General features: G+C 39.0%; 1 protein-coding gene across 1 annotated transcript in view; it reads left to right on the forward strand.

Annotated features, from left to right (window-relative positions):
* ADGRG4 (adhesion G protein-coupled receptor G4) overlaps positions 1 to 14,932 on the forward strand; it is an 86,156-nt gene that overhangs the window by 33,130 nt on the left and 38,094 nt on the right. The window contains exons 5-11 of the mRNA XM_074359268.1: positions 1,058 to 1,152; positions 3,186 to 3,250; positions 4,698 to 4,737; positions 6,601 to 6,644; positions 8,342 to 8,505; positions 9,925 to 10,057; positions 12,418 to 12,536. Of these exons, the coding sequence (XP_074215369.1) occupies positions 1,058 to 1,152; positions 3,186 to 3,250; positions 4,698 to 4,737; positions 6,601 to 6,644; positions 8,342 to 8,505; positions 9,925 to 10,057; positions 12,418 to 12,536 (660 nt within the window). The remainder of the gene's footprint in view (positions 1 to 1,057; positions 1,153 to 3,185; positions 3,251 to 4,697; positions 4,738 to 6,600; positions 6,645 to 8,341; positions 8,506 to 9,924; positions 10,058 to 12,417; positions 12,537 to 14,932) is intronic.

The following is a 14,932-nucleotide window of genomic DNA, read 5'->3' on the forward strand; positions in this document are numbered from 1 at the left end:
CTCTGACGGCAGAAAGGGAAAAAGAAGGTACAGGTGTTTCTAATCTTCAGACAGTGGGTACCTTGTCCAAACATAGAATTCTCTAGCCGTGTTGCTTACCTTTGCTTTATTGAAATGTAATGCAAATGTACCTTTTCACTCAGTATGACATTTCTAAGCCTTCTTTCTTTCTTTCTTTTTTGCAGGTGGGGAGGTAATTAGGTTTGTTTGTTTGTTTGTTTGTTTGTTTATTCAGTGGAGGTATTGGGGATTAAACCCAGGACCTTGTGCATGCTAAGCATACGCTCTACCACTTGAGCTATACCCTCCTCCCCAAGCCTCCTTTCCATCCTTTTCTTCCTGATGCTCTCACTCTGACTCTGTCAATGTGAACATGGATCAGGACCCTCATCCCCTTCCCTATAAAAGGATTATATGCCCTTACATCTGACGTGTTGACCACATACCAGAATACACCAGAAAGTATTCTAGTTTGCTATTTTTGAATTCTTTTCATGTAGGTCCAGTCTCTACCTCCAGCTGGCTTCAAATGCTCATCTGTGGCCAATGAGTATTTGGCTTCCAAATTATTCAAATATGGGATAGATACTCATTCAACTTTTAATATTCCAAAGTTGAAATTTGATAGTACAGATAAGAGAAAGAAGGAAATAAAGAAAACCCCAAAATAATAAAGAAGGACACAGGAAGAAATGAATATTTTCTCAGTACAAATGAACTTGTGAGATAATGTTCAGCTTGGCCATTAAATGGACTGGAAGTCTGTTGGCCAATGAAAACTAACATTTGGGGGATTTGTAGAATGTCTATCAATTGTGTAGAAGTCAGGGAACAGCCCAAATAATTAAAGCAAAAATCCGATGGTACATCCTGGTTTGCTTTTTGTATATGGACCTGAAGGTACTGGTTCTTGACCTTGGACCTAAATTAAACAAAGTTTAAGAATGAGACTTCATTATTTGGTTTCTTCAAACTGAAGAGCATTTTAACCAAACTTACAGAAATTAAATTTCTTGAACTAAATCGATGAAATTAATCTCCTTATTTTTAATTGCAGTTTCCTTCTACAATACTGAAATGAGCTTGTCTGTCTTTGATGAAAAGCCAAGGATCCTTATCACTGATGTTGTAAAGGAATTTGCAGAAAATTGGGTAAAATAATCTTTTGAATATTTATGGTACATATAAAATATGTGAAAAAATATATATTAAAGACCAAGTAGATTAAAACTAGGCTGCACTTTTCTCTACCCATAATACATTTCACAGAAAATTGGTTCTGATTCTTTTTGTTGCTGCAAATCTATCTAATCTGTAAGCGACACCATAAGGATGTATGTAGTCTCTCTTTCATAGTGTCAATGCTGAAAGCTTTTATGGGATGTTATTATTTTAATTTGTTTAAAACTGTACATTTCCTTGCACCAACACAAATTCTGGGTCTTTGCCAAATTTCCCTTATTTGGGGGATGTAGGAGAGCAGTGATAACATAGTCTACGCCATAGTACTTAAATATTTTTGTTTTCTGCATTTTCATTTCTTTTCTGTCCTACGCAATAAATGTTTTATTTATTTTTACATTTTTCTAATAATAAGAGCAATACCTACTGTCTGTAAAAAAATTCAGACACTGAAAACTGAAACCCAGAAAGTAAATGTCCTCTCTGTTATCCCTTCTTGTATTAATTCCTCTTAACAGTCTGCAGTATATTCTTTCCGATTTTTTTCTATACATATAATAGCATTGATGCATGTATTTTTTTTACAAAAATAATTGAGCTCATACTAAGTGTGCTATTCCGCAACTTGCTTTCTTTTCACTTAACCACGTATCTTTAAGCGTATTCATGCTGATAAATATAAATCTACATCATATACATTAACAAATGCATAGGAGTTCACTAGATGGTTGTGATGTAGTATTTCTTTTTTTATTAAAAATTTTATTGAGTTATGGTCAGTTTACAATGTTTTGTCAACCCTTGGTGTCAGCATGATTCTTCAGCCTGTGTTTCTTTTAATCCAAATATCCTTTGGTGAACATTTGGGTTGTTTCTATTTTTCTCTTTATTTGGAAACAATGCTGACAGTAATGCCGTTGCAATAAATTTGGGGGACACTTAAGTATTTCTATAGGATAAATCCTAGAACTGAAATTGCTGGCTCAAAGGACATGAATATCTCACATTTTAATAGCTATCACTAAGTAGCCTCCCAGATAGGTGATACCAGCTTGCATGCGCACCAACTGTAAATGATGTCTGTTTCCCTCCTCCCCGTCAGCATTTATTTTCAAGTGTATACGGCATGATTATAAGTGCTTGAAAATGGATGGGTATATTCATCCACTAGGCTTACCATAATAAAATAGGATGCATTGGGTGGTTTAAACAACAGGCATTTATTCTCTTACCATTCTGGAGGTTGGAAGTCCAAGATCAAGGTGCTGGCAGGGTTGGTTTCTGGAGAGGCCTCTGTCCTTGGCTTGCAGATGGCCACCTTCTTGTGTCCTCACACATGGCCTTTTCTGTGTGTGTGCACACAAAGAGAGCAATCTCTGGTGTCTCTTCCTCTTTTTTGAGGACATCAGTCTTATTGGATTAGGGCTCCACCCTTATGACCTCATTTAACCCTAATTACTTCCTTAAAGGCCCTATTTTCAAATACAGTCACATTAGGGGGTTAGAGCTTCAACATATGAATTTGGGGTGGGGGTGTGGTGGGGGACACATTTCAGCCCATAACAATAGGTAAAATGTACATTGAAAAACTGAGTGGAGTGGGAAGGGATAAACTGGGAGTTCGGGATTTGCAGATACACACTACTATATATAAAATAGATAAACAACAAGGTCCTACTGTTTAGCACAGGGAACTATATTCAACATTGTGTAGTAACCTATAATGAAAAAGAATATGAAAACAAATATATGTATGTACATGTATGACTGAAACATTATACTGTACACCAGAAATTAACACATTGTAAACCGACTGTACTTCAATAAAAAATGTGGGAAAATTATTTGAAAATAATTAAAAAAAAAGATGAGCAGAACAGTTGGAAATGTTGAACCAACTGACATAATGAACAAACTTAATGATCACATCATCTCAGGTTAACTTTGCTGGATTAAGAAAGACACACAGAAATACTATAACTGATATGTTTTGTCTTTTACAGTTGAATTCTATATTTCAGGACAGTGAATTTGCTCTTGCTAATTTGGCTGTTCAAATTAAAAGCAGGTATGTGAGTCTGTGGGTCTGTTCTCATCCCGAGAGGATTTCCTTTGTTTTTGTCTGAGCTTTAGAGACTGCTGCATTTTGAATTGTATCTTCCCTTCTGAGTGAAGGTTCTCTTCGGAATGAGGAAGAAGTTTGTATTATTACTGTAGGGAGAACAAAACATAAGAAAATAAATAGGGGAAACAGTGGAATTGGACTCAGTTACTCCTAATGCCCCCCTTATCTTTAAAATGTTACGATTCTGTGACTTAGAAAAAAAATCATGCCTTAAAGGGATGAAAGGCTAGGGCTGGCCAGTGCGTGAGGATTTATAAGGACTTTTATTTTTGGATAATGCACTTTCAGGAATTAGAAATTCCAAGGGAACTTGAAATGTTTAAAGTGAGGAATACTGACTAGTTCAAGACTTGCCTGGGGCACAGATCTGGAGAGGTGATTGCAGTGAAATTGGCAGGCACTGAGTAGTATCAAGAAGACCATGACAAAGGCAACTGGTCATCTGAGGAATATTTTCTCTGCTCTTGCCCTGCACATATACTAGTCCTCTGTTAAAGGAACATCCAGAAGAATCCCTTTGAAAAATAGGCGTGGCTCTGGTATACCATGGTTGGCTGATTTTTAAAACATTAAACATGACTGCCTGTCTTCCATACACTGGGATTTGGTTTCTTTTGAATGTTCAAATATAAATAGGTTCAGGAAGGTTCATAGAAAGTAATAGAAGTAAAGCCATGATAGGTTATTAAAAGAAAATTGGAAATGTCTGGCGTGTACATTCTTTAAAAAACAACTGTGTCTATTATTTTTCCCTATTACAAAGATGATATGTGGCCATTGCAGAATCTCAGACCTTTACAGAAATGTATAACATGGATAGCAAAAATCTCCAGAAACTTGCCTTTCCCCGCCTACTTTAAGAACTCTGGTTAACAGCTTATTTTGTATATTCTCCTAAATTCGTTGCCATGCGTTTACTAAGAGAATGGGATCCTACTCGGTATACTGTTTTACAACTTTCTTTTCTTGCTTTAGAACACATCATAGCCATCCTTTCAGGCCAATACATATAGATTTAGCTTGTGCATTTTAATGACTGCATAAGATTCTTTTGTGTGGGTGTGCCACAGTGTATTTATCCAATTACTTAGTGATGGACATTTCAGTTACTTCCACCCTTGTACATATATCTTTATTCATCCCTGCTGGTACTCTTATGGGGTAAGTTACTGGAAGTGTGATTGCTAAGTTAAAGGCTTACCACCATTTTGGTATGCAAATAATGACCCAGCTCTTTTAAAGTGTCTTCTTGGAGCCCTAGTATTGTTCAGATTCCAAGCTGGGGGATTCTACTGTTCTGCCTCAGAGTTCTCTTTCTCCTGAACTTGTTCCTTCATGTATTTGGTGCTATATTTAATTTTTCTATACCTTTTTGATGCTTTTGGTACAGAGACACTACTGAGGAAGAAATAATCATGGACCGAACGTTTGTAAGTAATTTTTCAAAACAAATATACTTGTAACCCATCTTAAACCTGATTAGATATAAGTGAATAGCTCTTCCATCCAAGTGTGTATTATCAGGCAAGGTTCAGTTGTGATAACTGAGGGTCAAATTACATTATTTTCTTTGGAATCTGCATAAGAACCCAGTAAGAAAACCATCCTCAAACAACAAGGTCCTACTGTACAGCACAGGGAAATATATTCAATACCTTGTAATAACCTATAATGGAAAAGAATCTGAAAAAGAATATATATGTATAACTGAATCCCTTGCTATATACCTAAAACTAACACAACATTATAAATTAACTATACTTTAATTTTTTAAATGGTTAAAAAATAAAAAGAGAAAAAAATCCAAAAAAATTAAAATAGACAAAAAATTTTTAAGTATATAATCTATAAAAGTTTAAATTATATAGACTATGACCAACAAGAAAGTAAAGATTGTTTCACTAAAAGCTATGAAAAGAACTTCTTTTTACTTTAATTAACTATTTGAAGTTAGTAAACATTTCACAAGCCAAATGTTACCAATTTTTATAATTTCAAGGAGTAAAATAACTAGATAGGCACTGTTTTTTAAATTGCAGTTATAAAGAATTTATTAAAGAAATCTTTATTATTTAACCAATTAGATAGGAAGAAATATAGCTTTCTATTTATTTTATTGAGTGGGAGCCCCTGTAAAATTAGTGCATTAAAACTATAATTATTGGTAATAACAATTATATTCTAACAAACTAAAACTGTAATTTAAAGTTAAAAAAAAAGAAAACCATCCGCTCCTTTTCTGAACTATTCATATGGCAGTTTTCTGAGCCACATTTTGTGGGCTATGGGAATGTGGAATGATTTGGGGATTGTAAATGGCAAATGGAATTTCTTGGTTGTTGACATCTTGTTAAAAGAAGCCTGTTTTTTTCCAAGAGTGACACAGTTGTTTGTAAGACTGGCATTCACATAATATATCTACTTTTTTATGTGTATAGATTTAAAATCAGAGTGTGATAAAACTATCTCCATCATCTGTTCAGTACCTCAAATCTTTACAATGTTAGACTCTGAAAGGCTTAGTAAGCACATGGGTTTTAAGGTATTTAAATCTGAGATAAATATTTTGACTATACAAAATACAATCAAGCCTACAGTGCATTCCGAATTATCTACCATCATTTAAAATATTTCCTGTAAATTCCTGAGTCGGAATTTTAAAAGTTAATGCATTATAGATAACATGACACAACTAAAATTCTTCTCAAATAATAAATATAAAACTCTTCTGGGGATAATGTGGTCCCCAGAGTCAGGCTGCCTGGGTTAGAATCCCTGCTGTTCCACTCCTGACTGTGAGACCTTGGACAACTTAATTAAACTCCCTTGCCTCAGTTTCCTCATCTGTCAAATGGGAATAATAATATTACCATTCCTCAGAGGGCTCTTGGAAAATGGAATGAGGTAATTTACATAAAGTACTTAGCACAGGACATAGAGCATAGTAAAATCTTGGTAGTGTTTAACATTGTCATCACCATGCTTAGATCCCAAAAGCTTTGATTCTGCTTCCAGTTCTGTGACTCATCAGCTATAGGATATTGGACAGATCATTTAAGTTCTCTGAGACTAGAAAATGGAGTGACAATCCCTGCATTACCCACCCTAGAGTGTGGGTGTCAGGACTAAATACGTTGGTGTTTTTGAGAATTGATTTGTAGGTGGCAATGGGTGACATGAATGTAAAGTGTAATTAAGATTGTGGTTGTTAACGATAAGACCTGTAGTCAATTGTGACATTTGTTTAAAGATTTCAGTGACTATGTACTGTTCTTTTGCGTTATTTGGAACAGAGAGAAGGGCAAGGAATGGCTACAATTTCCCATGTACCATACAGGTAGGAGCTGAGTTTATTCATAGCTGGTACATTTTGTTCTGATTTTCCTCCCATTTAATTCTGCACATGCATCCTTTTGGCCAGAGTTGTCAGAAGGAGATCAAAGTACCTGGTGGTTATTTTACAGATGCTGTAATTGGGCTCTTCCCTTCATAAAATAAGTTGTTTTGGTTGGTCACGGCACAGCCTAGCAGCCTGCCTGCTGCCTCTTTGTAGTGAAGAGAAAATGGGGTCCAAAGTGGTCATAATTTGGGGATGGGGGAAATAAAGTGTTTGCTGTCGTCCACAAAGTCCATGAAAGACGGAGCAGGGAAAGTGAAAAACAATGGGGAAACAGCTTTGGTCTGGTTCAGACTTGTGGTCCAGCTCCTCCCGGAACACTGGCTGTTGTTGGTCTGCTTGATGTAACTCAAGAAGGACATATCCGGGTAGAAGGCTCGTGGAAAGGTCATTAAAACGTTCAGGGTGCTAAGAGGAGAGGGTCTGTTGCAGCAGATGGAGAGGTTTTAACAAAGAAGAGTCCTCTTCAGACTGGAAAGATGAAAGCTGAGAAGAGATAAACTACAAATGGAGTGGGTAGGATGAGCAGGGACCTCACCAAACACGGGTCAATGGAGGGGGAGGCTTCGATTGCACATAGAAATTTTGAGTAAACACAGGCATATCTAACTTTCAAGGGCTGATAGGAAGTATGGAAAATGTGTTCTTCAAAAAGATGTCTACAAATGGGAATGGAGAAAATGTATAGGTAAGTGTGTGAATCTGAAATGTGCTCTGTAATGAAAGAGTAGAGGAATTTAGAATGTTCGAGAACTGTGCTACAGAGGTGGAGGTTAAAAACAGCTCTATTCTATTTCTACAATATATCTTTTAGTGGACAGAATATTCAGAAATGAAATATTAGGTTTTTGTGACCTTGGCTAAGCCTCAGTTCCTTCATCTGTAGAATGAGGATAATAATAGCACAATCTCATAAGGTTTTTGTGAAGACAACATGAATTAAGAGGGGGGAGGGTGTAGCTCAGTGGTAGAGCATGTGCTTAGCATGCACAAGGTCCTGGGCTCAATCCCCAGTACCTCCATTAAAAATAAATAAATAAGCTTAATTACCCCTCCAGTAAAAAAAAAAAAAAAAGAAAAAGAAAGAAACTGTCACTTTAAAAAATTAAAAAACATGTGGAACAAGAGCTCTACAAATGTTGGCTACTATTATTATCATTATCGTCATATTATTCTATTATAGAAACAGGCCTTCTGCAGAACACAGCTTTATAGATTAACTGAGCATGTACCTCTTTGCCTTATTACTAATGATGGATAAATTAGAGACCAGAAGGATAAAAGGTTTTCTCTGAAGTAATATATCCTGAGTACTCCATCTTCTCATTAATTATCACAAACTCCTAGAAATCATAAGGCTAGTCAATTTCAACATAACGCAAATGTTGCTGACTATTCTTTTGAAAATGGGTTTTGAGTTGTTTGTTTTGGATACGAGAAAATTTATCAGAAGACTTCAATATGCTGTCTTCTATTGTTTCTTAAGATGTGCCACTTAATAGCTGTAAAGTACCTGGTATTTATGGACTACCAATTAAGTCATCTGCACAGAATTACAGCATCACCAGCCAAGACGTACTCTGTGGCCATAACCGCAACATCTTTCTTTCTTTCTTTTTTTTTGCTCTGCTTTTTAGTTGTGCTTGTCAGGTCATCATAAAGGCCAACTCTTCCTTAGTGCCCACCGAATTGATTAGCAGGATCAAAAGTAAAATACATGGCAACCGCACGCATGGAAACTTCACACAAGATCAATTGACGTTATTAGTAAAGTCTGAACACGTTACAGTGAAAATACTAGGTAATTTGGTGGGGGGGGTCCATATGAGTTTACTCCCTATAGCTCAAAATGCATACATAGTAGAGACCCCGAGTTCAGAGGGGAAACAAATTGTCTTCGTGTCCCCTTTCCCGTCCTCATAGCTCACGTGCCCTGACAACCTAGAATGGTAAGAACTTGTTAAAAAACAAACAAACTGAGTACCAGAGGGGTTACCAGAGAGCAATTGATCGGCTCTGGATCGTAGCAGTGGCCAGCTCATCAATGCAGTCGGAAGACCTGGAGAGCTTCCTCATTAGACACAATAGCTGCCCAATAGATACTTGTTAGTTTATTGATTGATTCAACCAGCTTATTCATCTTGGAAAGTGATCTGGGAACAGTCCAGAATTTCTCTCATGGGCATTTTCTTTTCAGATTAGCAAAGCTTTAATGGTAAAGAGAAAGTCTGCCAGGCTACTCTGCATCCTTCCCATTGCTGCCAGCATTCTTCCTATTCCCTAATAGACTGAGGGGGAAACGTGGAGCTAACCCAGATAACACACAGAAACCTGTAGAATGCACAGTCCTTGGCAACAGATGTGTTAAGTAGCAGAGGGCAGGCTGTGATTGCGAAAGGATGAGTGGGAGATGGGAGGCAGAGAAGTGCTGAAGCCGCAGGCAGAGCCCACCATGCACACGGTGCTAATGAAGATGTCCTGAGAGGGAGAGAAAGGCGCCTTTCAGCCTCACTCCGAGAGAAGACTGGGATGGCTGGGCAAGGCTGGCTGGCCCGCTTCTCTGGCCATTTTGTCAACACCTGATGGAAACATTTCTAGCATCAGGGTCACAAATCCAGTAGTGAGTGAAAACTGGGACATTACCACATAAACTTAACCCAGGTCACATCTCCCTTAAGGTGACTACCCTTGGCAGCAAAACCTTGCCCTCAGCACCAACATCCAAACAGAGCTCCCTTGACCATATTGGTGATGACAAATACATCGAGTTCACTAGAACCAGATCCACCTGAGTCCATTAAGAAAGGAGAAACTATCAGAAATAGGGGCCAGCCTTTAGTCTCCTGTCACTGCACCTCAAACTATTAACAATTGCCCTCAAAAGGAGGGCGGTTGGCAGGTGGAGACTCTGAATTTTTACTCTACACCCCTTTGTATAACTTAATCTTTTTTCAATGCATTTTTAAAAAACAAAAAGCAGAAAAACTGGTAGTTTTAATGCAAAGGATCATATGTGAGGTTGTACTGGGAGCCTTATTTAAAAAAAAAAAAAAGACTCCATTTAATGCTATTTTCAGCCTGGTTTAAATTACCTAGTGGAAGTTTCCCCTTTTACTTGCTGATGTTTATGTGCAGGGTGATAATGATGAGTCGTAATGGATGTTCATGAAACTTTTAAGTGCCTTTTGCCCTTTCAAATGGGCATACATTTTCTCTGTAGAGCCGGGAAAGTGCAAAGCCGAAGAAACAGCCTCTAAATACAAAGGGACATATAAGTGGCTCTTAACCAACCCTACCGAGATAGCCCAAACTAGATGCATAAAGAATGAGGCTGGAAACGCCACTAGAGTCTGGTATGTACCATCCAAGATTTAATAGTTCAGATACACAAAGATCTGCTTAACTGGGGGCATGTTTCCATGTCATTTGTCTGAAGATGCTCCCTCTCTCCCCCTCTACCGCCCGACTGTTTGTCTTTCTTTCTTGCTTTCACCTTAAGAACCTGCTTACGCATGCACATACAACATAATGACATTCCAGGAAAATTTTCAAGAAGACAAAGGAGAAATCCCACCACCTGAACAGCGCTGCTTTTAGATTGTCGTGTTTTTCCATCTAGCCTTTCACTGTATGCCTTTCAAATTTTGTGTAGTGGTATTCACCGTCCTTATAGCAATAGTGTCATTTACCCTTTCACTCAATGGTTGAGCAAACATTTTCCATGTTTTACATTCATCTTAATGACCATTTCAAAAAACTACCTCAGAAGCTATCTCCTTGATGGGCCATAGTAATTTACTAAATCACTCTTCTATTGTTGACTGTAACATTTTCCTTTTTCAAATCATCAGCCCCTCTTTTCTGACTCTCTGCTAACAGTTTATGCCATTAACTTAAGTGGGCAGGCCAGAGGGGCAGCACGTTTTCACAAAAGCTTAAAAGCTCTCTTTTGGAAGGCGACACCTTGGACCAGGTCCTACCTCTTCCTCCCTCCGTCCAATCAGTTCGTAAGTCCTGCGGCTTTTACGGTCACAGTCAGAGCTCGCATCTCCCCTTTCCTTTTCAACCCCACTGCCACTCCCTTGGTGCCACTATTAGAGAAGTCTCTTTGCCTTCTGCCCACTACCCCCAGCTCTACTTCAAACCGCCACCAGCGTGATTTTCCTAAAGGCTGGCTACCACCATGTCAGTCTCGCACTCCAGCTCCATGCTGCCTCAAGAATTAAGTCCAAACCCCTAAATAAAGTACTTAAGACCCCCAGGCTCCTTTCCTTATCGGTACTCCAGCCAAAAAGGGCCATTGCTGTTCTGCTCTCATGTCTCTTTCTCTGCTTGTGCTATTTGCTTTGCTTGATTAGGGCCTGGGGGGTAGGGGGTGGGGGGGCGCTTCCTCCATCTCTGCCCTTTTCATGCCCAGCTCAGCTCAAAAGCGGCAAACAGTTTTGGGGAAAGACCCCTGTCCTAGGTTTTTGGTGCTTGCATTCATTCGGGATTCCAAATCACTTGATTTGGAGAGAGGAAGGGGCCTCACCCAACTTTGCAGTTGGCACTTAATGCTTTGGGGTCCTTTATTTGGCAGGGAGAGTTGGTAAAGTGAGGAATACATGATTTTTTGGAAGATAGCCTGGACAGTTTGAAAATGGGCACAGCGTTTAACCCTAGAATTGCACCTTAACAACCAGCAGAGTAATAGAATATTCTGTTGCCCAGGGGTCCACTGAAATTTTTAAGCAATTCCAGAAGACACTTGAGTATGGGCAGCTGTTAGGACAGTATAGTTTCTTGACCTGGGAGACCCAGAGACCCTTCCAGGGTCCCTATGAGTTGGAAACTTGTCATAATAACACTAAGATATGACTTGGCCTTTTTTTTTTTTTTTACCATTCTGAAGTAAACTGAATTTTCTAACAATGAGTGGAAAACATCTGCCCATGAGAACTTAGATGTCTTATTAAAGAGATCCACATCTTTTTCTAATGTATTCATGAATGATAATAAAGATGATTTTATTAAACAAAGCAAAACAAAACAAGTTGCAAATAAGTTCTCCTTGCTTGGTGGTTCAGTTGATTCAGTTTTGTTTATACAGTTTTTCATCTCATATCTTGCCTAATAAATGTAGTTATATCAACAGTCTCAAAGCACCAAGTTACAAGCTCCTCAAAGACGAGACCCTGCCCTGTTTGTCTACAGAACCTACTACCAGGCCTAGAACAGAGAAGGTTCTCCATAAATGTTAAGTGATTTGAAATGCGCTGGCTTGCACTGGATGGAGCATAGACAAGGGTGGATGGTGAGGCCCAGTGAGGTCAGAGGTTGCTATACTAACTGCCTCGAGTAAATTCATATGCTGAGATAGAGACCATAATTTTAACAGGAATTTCATCTTAAGATGCAGGAAGAAGCAAAACTGAGGGTAGGAGTCATGTCCAGAGGGGCAGAATTTCTGCCTCAACTCTCGGTCCGTGCCCCATCCCAGGCTTTCTCGCCTGTTTATACCTCTTGCATGGGGACCCTAGATTCACTCGCTCCCCAAGAGTAAAGTTTTCTTCACTGCACAAACACTGGGCTCCCACCTTTGCAATGTCTGCAGGGAGGCTGCGGGTGGGCAAAGAGGAGGCCTGCCAAGGACACAGCATTTTCCTTTACCACTCGCTTTCAGACTATTCCGGCCTCATCTTCCAACGATGAAGCTCTCTCCTCTCTTTTTCAGCTCAATCAGTATCAACACCGGCAAATCTCACTGGGAAAAACCAAAGTTTAAGCAATGCAAATTGCTTCAAGAGCTTCCTAATAAGATTGTGGATCTTGCTAATATTACAATAAGTGACGGTAAGACTATTCTGTACACAGTAGAAAAATAACGGAACCTCAGTTAGTTCGTCTACTTGACCTGAGACCAGAGAGAGTACAGGCAAACGTCACGTAGGAAAATCTACCCAACAACAAACCAATTTCAGAAACTAGGTAGTTAATGATGGTGGAGGTGGGAGTGGGGCATGAGAAGTTAGGACTGTCAGTGGTTTTGCTTTATAATGCTTATATGTATAATTTTGGGCTACTTACGATTTTTTGTTTTATCTCAATTTTAAAAACTGTTTTAATAGATAATACTTTACATAGTTCAATGCTGAAAAAACAAAAAAAGGGTATGCAGTGAAATCTTTCCTTCCCATTGCTGACCTCAGTCATTCACTTAATATACACAGAGGTATCTACGCATCTATAAGGAAATGTGTGTGTATTTATATGTATACACTCTATCCCTTTTTGTACACAAAGCAGAGCGTGCTATACATGCTGTTCCTCACCTTGCTTTTTTCTCTTAACAAATATTGCAGAAATTATCATATTAGTATATGAAAAGCTTCCTCCTTCTTTTTTCCACTGCGTTGTATTAACCACATGAATATGCCACAATTGATTTCTTTAACCTGCTTCCTATGGATGGGTACTTAAGCTGTTATTATACTTCATTTAAAAAAAAAACTGCTGTGATGGATATGACGCTTATGTCATTTTGTAGGGTATACTTGCAGCATAAATTCCTAGAAGTAGAATTGCTGGGTCAGTCATTCTTCTGATGATGTCAAAATGCTCTCTGTCCTTGGAGAAAAAAAAATGCTGTCTGTAATAGTTGCACCAACTTATACTCCCACTTGCAAGGTGTGAAAGTCCCCGTTTTAGAACATCTTCACCCACACAGCATGTTATCAGACTTTCGGATATTTGATGATTTGAGAAGTATACATTTAAGTCTTTTAAATCCACTTTGAGTTGATTTTTGTGTGTGGTGTAATATAAGGGTCCAATTTCATTCTTTTGTATGTGAGTATCCAGTTTTCCCATTTGTTGAAGAGATTCTTTTCTCCCTATTGTGTATTTTTGACATCCTTGTTGAACATCAGTTGATGGTATATGTGTGGATTTACTTCTGGGCTCTCTATTTTGTTCCATTGGTCTATATGTCTGTATATATACCAGCACCATACTGCTTTAATTACTGTAGCGTTGTAATATTTTGACATCAAGGTGTGTGATGCCTTTGTTCTACTTTCTTAAGATTGATTTGGCTGTTCAGGATTTTTTGTGGTTCTATATGAATTTTAGAATTGTTTTATTTACCTCTGTAAAAAGTGCTATTGGCTAGACTAGTTCAGTGAAGTCTATTTCCCCTGAAGTGTACATCCTTTGATGCTGCTCCGTAGAAGATGCAGCCTTTGGAAGGTACCTATTTTCTCAGACCACCAGGGATGACTGTGGTTCTAGCTAAGTTCCCTCTCTAATTTCCCCCACTAAGATTCTGGCTGGTCTGCCTCTACTGGTGTCACACCCAGCTGGTAGCCTCCTAATTTATAGTTGATTTCTGTGTTGTTTTTGACAAAACCCTGGAGCGTACATTGCTCCACAGTTTGATCCAATGAAAGTCTGTCCCCTTGTCAGGGAAAGAATATTAAGTCTTTGAGGCTTTCTCCTACCGTCTTCTGGGAAAAATATCTGTCTTATGGGGCAACAGCTTGGGGGTGGCAGCGGTGGTGAATATGCCCTTCACCAGGTGCCTCACTAGGGTCTCCCGTCTGGAGCAGGAGCTGTGCGTGTGTTTGGGCAGACATTCAACTGCTGCCCTTGCCCAGTATAGATCTTCCACAGCCCAGAGATGGAGAGGTGGGAACCACTAATGTTCACTTGCCATCAAATCCACTCAGGATTGTTCTTCCACCCAAGGGACTTGGGGGAGATGGCAAGTGCCACTTGGCTGCCTAGTCCAGTGGAACAATTCTTCCACAAGCAGAGCTTGGGGGGGTGGGGGGGGTGGGCGCACTTCCGATCTCAAAGGCCATGGCCTCCCACTGCACTTACCACGTTTCTGTAGATTTTGTCGAATAAATGCTTCTCAATCTGTTGTCAGATCTCCCATCAATCTCCAGAGGCTTTGAATGATGGTTTTTTGCTAATTTTGACCAGCACAATAGATGTTTGGCTTGGTGAACTTTTCCCCAAGCCTCTTTTTACAGCCCTGACCCTGAAAATCCCGCTTCTCCTTACCAGTGTTTTTTTTAAAGTATGCATATAGGTTTTCCTCCCAGAATTTCAGTTTGTGCGCACCTTGTCAGGCACAACTCTATTGCATAAACTGAGTTCCTCCCATAATGAATAGTTGGAAATTGAGGTACAGGCATTCCTATGCTTTGCAGAAGAGCTAGGGAAGAGCCTTGAGGCAGTGAACT

The sequence above is a fragment of the Camelus bactrianus genome, chromosome X (assembly GCF_048773025.1).
Source record: "Camelus bactrianus isolate YW-2024 breed Bactrian camel chromosome X, ASM4877302v1, whole genome shotgun sequence".
Lineage (NCBI taxonomy): Eukaryota > Metazoa > Chordata > Mammalia > Artiodactyla > Camelidae > Camelus > Camelus bactrianus.